This window comes from Archocentrus centrarchus, chromosome 21, assembly GCF_007364275.1.
Source record: "Archocentrus centrarchus isolate MPI-CPG fArcCen1 chromosome 21, fArcCen1, whole genome shotgun sequence".
Taxonomy (NCBI): domain Eukaryota; kingdom Metazoa; phylum Chordata; class Actinopteri; order Cichliformes; family Cichlidae; genus Archocentrus; species Archocentrus centrarchus.
The window spans coordinates 882,841-895,734 of record NC_044366.1 but is presented as its reverse complement, the minus strand read 5'-3'; the positions used below and the strand labels follow the sequence as shown (position 1 = coordinate 895,734).

Genomic DNA, 12,894 nt, shown 5'->3' with positions numbered 1-12,894 from the left:
TTAAATCCAAATATGTGTGAGAGCGTTTCCCAGACTGCTCCTGATGGAGCAGAACATCAAACCCACAGAACTCATCAGGATCAGGAACTCTGTCAAGGTCAGAGAACCTTACTGAGAACCAGACGAGCTGATAGAACCTGAACTCGTGTTGTTGTCGGACTGGTTTCAGTAACTGTGAGTTTGCGTGTGTTTGCTTCATGTGTGCATACATGTGAATAAATCTGAATCATCCCCACGATGAACTGAAGCATCATTGTGATGAACCGAACACAAACAGGTGACCTGCAGACTTCACGAACTTTCAGTCACATTCAGAGCCAAAATGGAGTCCTGCACCTCTGAGGGGAACGAGACCAGAGAGGCTCTGAAACAGGAAGCAGCAGAAGAAGAGATCAAATCAAACTTCAGACGCTGAAAGATGAAACTCAGCAGCTCGTGTGAGAAATCAGAGCTCAGAGGAAACTTTGCAGGTGAGCTCTGAAACTTCCCAGCATGCTCCGGGGTCGGTCTGCGGGTCGGCGCTTTGATCAGAGGAGATTCCTTCACGTCAGTCGAGCGTTTCACAAACTTCCTCTGCAGCTAAACAGCAGCAGGCCGAGCTTCTGTTCCCACATTCAGCCGGGAAAATCACACGCTGTGAAGCAGCATCAGCACTTCATCAGCACGGAGACACAAACATCCCACAGACACGGATCAGCAGCTGGAATTCTAATATCAGCCTGGAAACGCAGGAATTCTAACAGTGACTGGAATGAAAATCCTTCCTGCAGATTTACAGTTTGATCAGGTTTGATTATTCTGGAGGTTTTTGTGCTGCTGTCCAACATTTTAGAACAAAACACGATCACTGAGGATGAAGACGATGTTTAATGAGAAAGATCCCTGAAAATAATTTAATGCTAAAGACGAACACCTGGAGGAACGTCTGCCAGCCGAGTTAATGAGGTGTTAGTGAGCGGGTCTGAGAGTGCCAGAGGGAGCGCTGTTCAGTGATTTAGGAAGTGTTCACAGGGAGCTAGGATGCTTCAGGCTGCACCTGATTCTGTGCAACAGATCAGCATCAGTGCTGAAGCACATCTGCAGGCGGAGGAGGAACATCTGCAGCCGTCCACAGGCTCAGAGAGCAGAGAGACCCACGCTGCTGACGTCACATGAAGGAGAGCTGAGTCTGAACAGCCTTCAGGATGTGACGTGTTATTTAGTCAGAAAACTGCAGCTTCATTCTGTCACATACATGAGATCCAGATCCTTCAGCTACTATAACACTGTTACAGTTACTGTAACACTGTTACTGTAACAGTAACACTGTAAAACTGTTACAGTTTTAAGGTAACACTTTTACAGTAACTGTTACAGTAACACTGTTACTGTTACAGTTACTGTAACACTGTTATTGTAACACAGGGCTGTAAGAGGAGAACTGCTCATCAGGTTTCAAACACTGATGGAGCCTCTGCTGGGATTTGATTCACAACTTAAACACATTTAAAATCTGTTTATTATTAAAAGGAAAAACTACAGCTGTCACATCTGCACAGAGTTCAACATGTCTTGAAACATGCTTTAACTGCCCCCCCCCCCCCCCCCCCCCCAAACTAATCAGTCCTGATTAATCGAGTTTCATTTTATTAAAGTGAATCTGCTGCAGCAGCGAGTACAGAGCAGCAAACAGAAGCAGGTCACAGTTTGTCTGTCCTAAATGTTAAATCATGTTACTGAGGAAATATTAAATCTGGACTGGATGTTTGTTTCACCGGCCGGAGCCTCGTGCAGCGTTGACCCCGCCCACCCGAGAGTCTGGGTGCGTTTGATTAATAACCAAGAAAAAGTCAAACTTTGAGTCTGACCTGAAAAATCTGCAGAGAGAAGAAGAAGAAGAAGCTCTGCAGGAGGAGAAGCAGAGGACTCACAGCTCTGATGGTCTCTGAAGGTCTGAAGGTCTCCTCCTCTGAAGGTTTCCTCTGCGACTCCTGGAAAACGAGCCAAACTGAGCAGCTTGTTCCTCTGCAGCAGCTTCACCTGAATAATCCGCACATTCAGCACCGGGACTCCTCCTCTTCCTCCGGGGGCGGACGCGGCTGTCAGACCGTGGCGCTGCTGAGGGTGGGGGTCTCTGTGGGTCCATGCTGTGGAGCTCAGGCTGCTCATTCCTGTCAGTGTGGCGCCACCTGCCGGTCAAACACTTCACCTGCTCTAGAGCTGATTACAGGAACATGGAATCTTTTTTCTCCTTCAGGTTTTTATTACAGAGTCTGAAGCTCTGTCCTCACACTGCACTCTTCAAACACTTGAATAATCATCACAAAAGACAGACAAACGACAGGAGGAAGACAAAAGACGAAAACATGTCTGCAGACACACAGTTACACACTCACACTGACAAACATCAGTTAGAAGCTCAATGACACACAAAAATCAGAATCAGTTTGTTTACGCACAAATTCATCAGCTGCTTCCATCTGATACCAGCACGCACATAAAGACCACGCCCACCTCCAAACAATAGAGCACATCTAAGCAGGGTTGCCACGCTACGGAATTGTCCTTTATTTGGCAATTAAATGTTGCGTCCGATACGGGACGCGATTTTAAAAAATGTCCCATACTCGTCCCTGTCACACACACATTAACACTAAATGTAACAATTAAGCACAAAATATAATACAGGAAATACTAGCGACAGACGTCACACACCTGCGCCTTTTAAAAATGTCCGTTACTACTTTTTAATTTAAACAGTCTTTATTGATATAAAGGTTAAAGATACAACAAAACACAATTGCAGATATATATCAAAACAGCAAAACAACAACACCAGGGGGTTGAATAGACAATTTAAATTGAGTAAAGAAATTCATTCACAAAAATATTAAATTGGAAACATAGTTCAAATGTCCTTATGGCTTTCTTATTTTTAGAATATTTAGAGTTTCAATATAGTGTGTGAATTCCTCTTTAAAAATTAGGAAGGAAGGATTGCAGTTTGAGAATTTAGACTTATGAATATGAAATTTTGCAAGTAACAAAATTAGGTTAATAATATGGAATTCAGGCTTCTAGCCAGAAACTTTTTTCAGCCCGGCGCCCGGGGCTAATGCTAATTAGCAAGCTAATGCTAACTGCTAAAAGCTGCTCCCACTTGTTAATTGAGTGAAGGTGCCTGCACATGTAAGCAGAAAGCACCTCTGAAGCCTAATCACAGTCATTGTGAACCTGTAGTTACATTTCTCAAGGTGCATGTCAGGTTAGGTTCAGCGAGGAATTTCAGTTATGTACGTAAAACCAACACAGAACGCTAACCCAGGGCTTATTAGATCGATAGAGTGATAATTTTTGCATATAATCCAGAACAGTTACACTTATTTATCATGCATTTAATGTGCCCAAGAGTGCCGTTCACTTCCACTAATGGGTTTGCACAAATCACGTCAAAAGCATACACAACAAAAACATAATCCAGATGTTTTATCAATCAGCTGCTAAAAGCATTTCCTATATCAGAATATCAGCCACCATGTTGTAAGTGACATCATCTTGCTGGGAACTGTAGTTTTTTCTTGAAGGCCTTTTATAGCACCACTGGTGCTGAAAAGTAATGTTTGACTATGGCATTATGAATATAAGTAGGGCTGCAACTCTCGATTATTTTAGTAATCGAGTATTCTATAGATTAGTCCAAGTAATCGGATAAGAAATAATTTTTCGTATAAACAATTCATCTGCACATTTAGTGGACTACCTCACTAAAACTGTGGCGAAGTTGGAGGATAAATGTGATGATCTGGAGTCCCGGTCTCGGCGTCAAAACATCCGCATCATTGGTGTTCCAGAGGATGACCCGTTGTCTGCTTCCACGGCTGCAGTCTCTCGGTTGCTAAAGGAGGCCTTTAGCTTAATGGATCGCGCTCACCGTATTCCAGCTCCTAAACCTAAGGCAGGTGAGCGGCCCCGCGCCATTGTAGCTAAGCTACATTACTACACTGACTGTGCCAAAATCCTGTCAAGGGCAAGGGAGCTTCAGCGGATCAAGGTGAATAATATGACTATCTCCGTTTTTCCTGATTACACTGCCAAGACGGCCCGAGCGCGTGCAGCCTTTGTGGACTGCTTCCGCCTGCTTCGAGGCATTGAAGGTGTCCGGTTTGGCCTGCTTCATCCAGCCCGGCTGCGGATTACTCATGGTGGGGTCTCACAGGACTTTACCTCTCCTGAGGAGGCCAAAATCTACATTGTGTCGATAACCAAATGAAAGCTATATTCAGAAGAAGGGACATTTCCGGTTCATACTTAATGTTCTGAGGATTTTATTTTTTTTTCTCTATTTCAGTTTTTAAATAGTTGTTTCCTATTGGTTTAGTTCAAGCATAGGATGGTTACCGCAGGTGTTGGTTCCTTAGAATAGTGCCCATTATACATTTTCATTTTTACCCTATTTATCTAGTTCTGCAGGAGTCACCTAGCACTTAGTACTCAGGAGTGTTTTTCTTTCATCTCTCTTTTTCTCTATTTCGCTATTTAGCCGTAAGGATAAGTTTGCCAGGACTGAGTGCAAGCAAGGGGTGGGAAAGATGGGTGTTTGTTTGCCCATCAGTGTTTTTGTTTTATGTGTGTGTATTTTCTTTTTTTTTTTCCTTTTCTACCCTGGGGGTGGCGCGGTGCCTTTTCACTTATGCTATGAACAACTGAGCACATGTCGTCTGATTCGAAAACTTCATCAATGACTTCCTCTGTTAGATTTCTAAGTTGGAACGTTAAAGGCCTCAACAACCCAGTGAAGCGATCTAAAATATATTCACATTTGAAGCGCCTAAACCCAGATATAGTATTTTTACAGGAAACACACCTGCAGGACACAAATCATTTCAAGCTCAGGTATCCCTCGGTTGGGGATATCTTTCACTCAGCCTTTACCGCTAAAGCCAGAGGAGTAGCCATATTATTTAGTAAGAAAGTTCATTTTGCACCATCAAAAATAATAAAGGATAACAATTGCAGGTTTCTTATAATTGCAGGCAGTCTATTTCACACCCCTGTTTTATTGGTGAACATTTATGCACCAAACTTTGATAGTCCAGATTTTACAAATAATTTATTTAGCACGCTTCCCTTTCTTGATACTCATTTATTAATTCTTGGTGGGGACTTGAACTGTGTAATGAACCCAACATTAGACCGCTCGTCACCTCGGGTCTTTACCCAGTCTTCTATGTCAAAATCAATCTTGGATTTTATGTCTCAGAATAGGTTTGTAGATCCTTGGAGGACACATAACCCACAAGCAAGAACTTATTCCTTTTTCTCTCAGGTACACCAGTCCTATTCTCGTATAGACTATTTTTTTGTTGATGGTTCTTTAATGCATAGAGTTACGTCTTCTGAATATTATCCAATCATTATTTCAGATCATGCTCCTTTAAGACTTGACTTAAACTTCATGGATAAACCCTGCTCTTGCCCTCGTTGGAAATTTAACACTCTTCTACTATCGGATGAGCATTCAATAATTTCATTTCCTCAGCAATCGATGACTTTCTTAGTGATACAGTGATACAGTCTCTTTTTCATTACCGTGGGAAACACTCAAAGCTTATCTTCGTGGCCATGTTATTTCTTTTTCAGCTAATCTTAACAAAAATCGCAGAGCCAAGATAACAGAAATCTCAACAAAAATACAAGATATTGACAGACAAAAGGCCATTAATCCCTCACAGACTTTATTGAAGCAACGACAGAATTTACAGACTGAACTTGACCTCCTTACCACATTTGATGCAGAACGTCTCTTGATTCGATCTCGGGCTGTTTATTATGAGCATGGTGAAAAGCCAAGTAGGCTTCTGGCACACCAACTGAAACGTAAGGCCAGCTCTCACATAATATCGCAAATCAAAGAGCAGTCGGGTAGTCTTGTCTCTGATCCTGTCTCTATCAATGACATTTTTAAGAGATTTTTTTGTGATCTGTATAAATCTGAATTACAGTCTGACATAGATGAGATATTTACCTTCCTCCAGAATATTGACATTCCTAGGATAAATAATTTAGTTTCTGACCAACTTGATGCACCTATTAAATTGGAAGAAATACTTACCTCAATTAAAAACATGCATAGCGGTAAAGCTCCGGGCTCAGATGGATTCCCCGCTGAATTTTTCAAAAAGTTTAAAGACAAACTGGCTCCTCTTCTTCTTGATGTTTATAACGAATCGCTGGGGCATGGCCGGTTGCCCCCTACACTAGTCCAGGCCTCAATTTTACTCCTACTGAAGAAAGGTAAAGATCCTACAGTTTGTGAGTCTTACAGGCCCCTGTCACTTTCAAATGTGGATTTTAAGATTTTGGCTAAAGTGCTTGCAACTCGACTTGAGACTGTTCGTCCTCAAATTATTTCACAGGAACAGAATGGATTAATTAAAGGCTGCCAATTGTTCTTTAACATTCGTACACTGTTAAACACAATTTTTTCAGCTCACTTCCCCATATCTCCTGAGGTGATTATTTCTCTTGACGCAGAGAAGGCATTTGATCGAGTCGAATGGGACTACCTCTTTGCTGTTCTCAATAGGTTTGGTTTTGGACAAGGGTTTGTATCTTGGATCAAACTACTTTATACATCCCCTCAGGCCTGTGTCATCACTAACTCTGTTCAATCTGACTATTTCCCACTTGGTCGTGGCACTAGACAGGGGTGTCCTCTTTCTCCCCTCCTGTTTGCCTTAGCTATAGAACCTCTTTCTGTTGCGCTGAGATCCCTCTCTTCTTTTCATGGAATAACCCGCTTTGGTGTTGAGCTTAAGTTATCCTTGTATGCAGATGACCTTCTTTTGTATGTTTCGGATCCCTTATGTAGTCTTCCTTCAATTTTATCGACTCTAGAAAAATTTGGATCTTTCTCTGGCTATAAAATTAATCTACTTAAAAGTGAATGCTACCCAGTAAATTCATTAGCTCTAGAACTCAGGCAGCCTGATATTCCTTTTAAACTCAGCCCCGCTGGGTTTAGATACTTGGGAATTAATATTACACATACTTTGCCTTCATTGTTTTCAAAATATTTTGCTCCCCTGGTCTCACAAATTGCATCAGATCTTCAGAGGTGGAACGCTCTCCCTCTGTCATTAATTGGCAGGATTAATGTTTTTAAAATGAATGTCCTTCCCAGATTTCTCTTTTTATATCAGTGTATCCCTTTTTTTTTGCCTAAGCAGTTTTTTAAGTCTTTGGACCACACATTCATAAATTGACTTATTGGCTAAATTCACCTAATCTGATCTGGTGTAAGCTCAAAATTCAATCAATTTCTCCCTCTTTCTCGCCTACCTCGATTATCTATTAATCACTGCCTATCAAATTATCTTCTGTTAATTCAAATCCCATAGTGCTCGCTACACTTAAGATTTGGTCACAGTTTAGGTCCCATTTTAAATTTGTGTCTCCGTCTGACCGAATGCCGTTGTTAAGAAATCATCTATTTCCCCCTGCTGCTACTAATGCCACTTACAGAATTTGGCATGAGAAAGGCATTAAAACCATGACAAACCTTTACAAAGATGGTTTTTTTCTTAGTTTTTCAGAGTTGTCCTCAAAATTTAACCTGCCTTCTTCTCATTTGTTTCTCTATTTCCAAATTAGACACTGTATCTCATCACTATTTCCAAATTTTCCAGCTCTCCCTGCTGATCCACCATGGGTTGACTTCCTGGCACTTGGGCCTAGCCAGAAATCACCCCTCTCTAATATATATGGAAAACTTATGGCAATGGAGTCTGATTCATTTGGTAAAATCAGAACTGCTTGGGAATGTGAATTAGTTGTTGAACTGTCTGAGGCATGGTGGGATAGGGTGACTCTCAGCACACGTTCAGGTACACCATGTGCTAGGTTGCAGCTTGTGCAGTTTAAAGTAATAAATAGAGTCCACTTTTCAAAATCTCGTTTATCTAAAATCTTCCCTTCAGTTTTAGCCCAATGTGACAGATGTCAGTCTTCACCCTGCAACTTAAGTCATATGTTTTTCTTCTGCCGAAATTTGCGCAAATTCTGGAGCAATTTCTTTTCTGTACTCTCAGGGTTTTTGGAATCCAGATCCAAAGTGATCCACTAATTGCCATTTTTGGAGTTCCAGTGACAATACTGAACCTATCTCCTCAGCAAAATGAGATTTTGGCTTTCTGTTCTCTTCTCCCTAGATGCTGTATCTTACTTTCCTGGAAATCCCCTATTCCCCCATCTACATTACAATGGCTTAACACTGTAAGAACATATCTGAAGATAGAAAAAATTGTATTAACAGTGAAGCGTAGTAAAAAAAAATTCACTCGTAAGTGGACACCCCTTGTGGAGTACCTTAAATCTCCACCTTAAAAGGATAGGTAAAATACCTTTTTTCCTTTAAGCCCCCCCTATTTCTATTTTGTTTTTTTTTTTGTTTTTTTTGTTTTGTTTTTTGTTCTTATGTTTGTATGGTGTTTTATATGTTTAAAAAAGAAGCATTTGAGAAGCTATGTAAGCAATGGAAAATGCATATAATGTGAACAGCTTTGTATAATCTCTTGATAAACAAATTAAAAAAAAAAGAAGAAGAATCCAAACAATATATCTGTATAAGAAAGGGTACAGTTGTCAAGAATGTTTTGGGAAATATTTAGCCAAAAAGTACATGAAGAGGGACAAGTCCAGACTAAGTGACAGAGATCTTCTTCATAGAGTCCACAGAAAGAGCAGCTTGTGTCAGTGTCCTTTTAATATCGCTGGAGAAAAGACTCTGCGCAAAGCAAACCATGAAGTAGCGAGGGATTACTGTACTTTCTACTTCTTACATTTTCAAACAGACTCGTTACTTTTTAACATGTTTGAGAGAAGTTTGCGTTTCCGGTCAGTGCGCCTTGAAACAAACGATCTGAACCTAATCGGAGGAGTAATAACAGATAAGAGACAATCGTACTGGCGTATCCTCCATCACCGGGGCTTATCGGGTACAAATGGATTAAATACACAAATCCATATAATTAATGTATCATTTATAGTGCTATAATCAGGGGTTACAGCGGGCTGGACCGAGTCCGTAAGTAAACAGCTTAGCTAGCGCTGCTGAAGAGGAGCGAGCATAAAGGGAGTAACGTGTGGCAGGTAAATGCAACGTTTCTAAATGCTCAACAAATATCAGCAAACACACAAAGTGTGTGCAGTTTGTCACACAGTGTGTCTGCGAGCTAAAAGAAGAGCTGCTGTATTTCAGGGAGAGCAAAGTGAGAGAAGTTCACTCAGAGATGGAGAAAGAGGACAGGAGAGGAAGAAGAGAGGTTAGAGTTAAAGGTAAGGACTGGAAAACAAACTGAAGTATGCTGACTTTGTGTAATTCAGAGATTGTATGAAAATACTGCAGTTTAGTGTGTGATAAACAGGTCAGCTTGTTGTACTGTATTTACAGTAAAGCTCTGTGTTGGTGCACAGAGGCTGTGTTCATGGTCAGAGTTACAGGTTACATCAGTGCAGCAGAGATGAGTTTGAATCAAAGCTGCTGATGCTGAGATTCATTCACTGAATCCAACATTTCTACAGCCTGTGTAGGTCAGGGGTCAGCAACCTGCGGCTCCGGACCCACATGCGGCTCATTCAGGCTTAATCTGCGGCTCTGTGCGGCTTGCGGAAGTAAATTATAAGTATCCAATTGAAGTGCATTGTGATGTCTTTAATGTAAAGACATTATTAAGTTAAGAAATCAGTTCATAGTTAATTAATAAATAGGTTTAATTCATTGTAAATCAGTTTTAAGAAGTGTTCCGAGAAATTATCAGAGTGAGATATCTGTATGTTGCTTTTTCTTTGTGGTGACTGTTGGAGTAGGAGTGGTGCTCTCATTACAATAGTACATCTTTAACGTCTTTTCTCCAAAGGTAAAAAGTCAAGCCAGCTTTCTTGGCTGAGAAACAGCAAATCTCCGACTTTGTGTTAAATGTGCTCTTTACGCTTGTTCCTTGGAAAACGTTTGTCTTTGTGAGTATTCGTGAATGTTCTAGCACATCAATTTAAGTTTATATGCCGAAATAATTATAAAATAGAATTTATATATGTGTGTTTTTAGTTTCCAAAGTGTTTCCGAATGTAGCACAGTATATATTTGTAACAGTTTGTAATTCATTGTTCTTCTTATTTCTGTACTTTTAGTTACAAAACATGAAAAAAGAAAGAAAGAAAAAGAAAGATATTAAATAAGAACCTCCATTAGTTACAAGAAAAGCAAGCCTTGTGTGGAGCCATGTGGTGCATATGGTTGTCACCCACCGAGCCACCCTGGCACCCATTTGGTATGATAGTTCAACAGCGTGATGGTTAAGATTTATATGCATACAATAAAGGAAACTTAACGAGTCGACTAAGGAGAGAACACAGAAAACTAAACTCAGCAGATGTCTCATAGGGGACGGTTCCCGAAAGCTGACTGTAGATTGTCTCTGGAGCTTGAAAAAGGCGACTGGACTTCTTTTTGTTTCTTGAAGACGTTTCACCTCTCATCCGAAAGGCTTCTTCAGTTCTCAACCAAATGGTGGAGAGACCCAGGTATTTAAACCCCTGTGGGCGTAGTCCCCTGGAGGTGGTTATGACCCTCTATTGATCATGTGCTTGAACACATGTGCCCAGGTGTGAAGGGGGCGTGGGTCATATTTAATCAGTGGTTTCAGTTGAAACCAATTTAGGACTCCGCTCCATTGTTTCCTGTGGCCTATTGAGGTCACTGGAACAAAGGTGTGAATGGGGGTTGAGACGTCTGGGAAGGGAGGTCAGGACAGCACTGTAAGCGGGGGAAAGTTGGTGACGTAATCCACCTCCTCTGTTCAATGATGGTTGTTCACAGTGGACATAGATGGCTTCTTTCACTCCTCTTTCAAACCATCTGTTTTCCCTGTCCAAAATGTGGACATTGGCATCCTCAAAAGAGTGCCCTTTTTCCTTCAGATGCAGATGTACTGCTGAATCTTGTCCTGTCGAAGTGGCTCTTCTATGTTGTGCCATTCGTTTGTGAAGAGGCTGTTTGGTTTCACCAATGTAGAGGTCCGAGCACTCTTCACTGCACTGAACAGCATACACTACATCGCTGATCTTGTGTTTGGCGGGTTTGTCCTTGGGATGAACCAGTTTTTGTCTTAGGGTGTGACTTGGTTTGAAGTATACTGAGATGTCATGCTTGGAGAAAATTCTTCTGAGTTTCTCTGACAAGCCTGACACATATGGGATGACAATGTTGTTCCTCTTGTCCTTCCCATTCTCTGTAGTTTGTGTTTGGCCTTCATTCCTGTGCATCTTAGCTGATTTGATGAAGGCCCAGTTGGGGTAACCGCATGTTTTGAGGGCTTTCTTATTGTGTGTGTGTTCCTTATGCTTCCCTTCTGCCTTAGAGGGAACACTTTCCGCACGGTGTTGTAGGGTCCTGATCACCCCAAGTTTGTGTTCCAGAGGGTGGTGGGAGTCAAAGAGGAGATACTGGTCTGTGTGTGTGGGCTTCCGGTAAACTTCAATGTTGAGGCTTCCATCTTCCTCGATAAGCACCGCACAGTCCAGGAATGGTAACTTGTTATCTCTGGTGTCCTCCCTGGTAAAACGTATGTATTTATCCACTGAGTTAATGTGACGAGTGAAGGCTTCTACTTCTTGGGTTTTGATTTTGACCCAGGTGTCATCTACATATCTGTACCAGTGGCTAGGTGCCATCCCTTTGAAAGAACCAAGAGCTTTACTTTCCACTTCCTCCATGTAAAGGTTGGCTACAATGGGAGACACTGGGGAGCCCATGGCACATCCATGCTTCTGTCTGTAGAATCCATCATTGTATTTAAAATATGTTGTGGTAAGGCAGAGATCTAAAAGTGCACAAATCTGATCTGGGGTGAAGCTGGTTCTGTTCAGTAAGGAATCGTCTTCCTGTAGTCGTCTTCTGACGGTCTCCACTGCCTCAGTTGTAGGTATGCAAGTGAAAAGTGAAACCACATCAAAGGACACCATGGTTTCATCTGGATCCAGTACAAGATTCTGGACCTTGTTTGTAAAATCTGTAGAGTTTTCAATGTGGTGGGGTGTGATGCCAACAAGCGGTGATAAGATGGTGGCGAGGTGTTTGGAAATGTTGTAGGTGACCGAGTTTATACTGCTGATAATGGGTCGAAGTGGGACTCCTTCTTTGTGGATCTTTGGGAGTCCATAAATGCATGGAGTGGCTTCTCCAGGGTACAGGCGGTAGTAAGTGGGGCGGTCAATGGCTTTTTCCTTTTCAAGTTGTTGCAGGCAGCAAACAACTTTTTTCTTGTAGTTGCTTGTGGGATCACGTCTCAAGACCTCATAAGTATTGTTGTCACTGAGGAGTGTAGTAATTTTGTTGTGGTAATCCGATGAATTCAGCACAACCGTGCACCTCCCCTTGTCGGCTGGCAGTATGGTGATGTTTTGATCCTTGCTTAGGGCTGTGATGGCCTTCTTCTCCTGAATGGTGAGGTTGGATGGAGGAAGTCTTGCACTGGAGAGAGTGGCTGAAACTTTCATCCTGATCTGTTCTGCTACAGGATGAGAAAGTTTGTTATTTCTTATAGCGGTTTCTGTTGCTGTGATGAGGTCTACTATAGGAAGCTGTTGTGGGGCTATGGCAAAGTTGAGTCCTTTGGCTAGCCATTGACCGCCCCACTTACTACCGCCTGTACCCTGGAGAAGCCACTCCATGCATTTATGGACTCCCAAAGATCCACAAAGAAGGAGTCCCACTTCGACCCATTATCAGCAGTATAAACTCGGTCACCTACAACATTTCCAAACACCTCGCCACCATCTTATCACCGCTTGTTGGCATCACACCCCACCACATTGAAAACTCTACAGATTTTACTAACAAGGTCCAGAATCTTGTAC

At 41.8% G+C, this 12,894-nt stretch overlaps 2 protein-coding genes across 2 annotated transcripts in view; one reads left to right on the top strand and one right to left on the bottom strand.

Annotated features, from left to right (window-relative positions):
• The window catches only part of mylka (myosin, light chain kinase a), a 57,123-nt gene extending 54,731 nt beyond the window's left edge, over positions 1-2,392 (bottom strand). The window contains exon 1 of the mRNA XM_030758027.1: positions 1,911-2,392. Coding sequence (XP_030613887.1) covers positions 1,911-2,125 — 215 coding nt within the window. The 5' untranslated portion in view covers positions 2,126-2,392. The remainder of the gene's footprint in view (positions 1-1,910) is intronic.
• Positions 2,393-9,910: 7,518 nt separating this feature from the next.
• LOC115800526 (bone morphogenetic protein receptor type-2-like) overlaps positions 9,911-12,894 on the top strand; it is a 37,851-nt gene continuing 34,867 nt past the window's right edge. Inside the window, 1 exon segment of the mRNA XM_030757950.1 lies at positions 9,911-9,996. The gene's annotated coding sequence lies outside the window, so the exon portion shown is untranslated.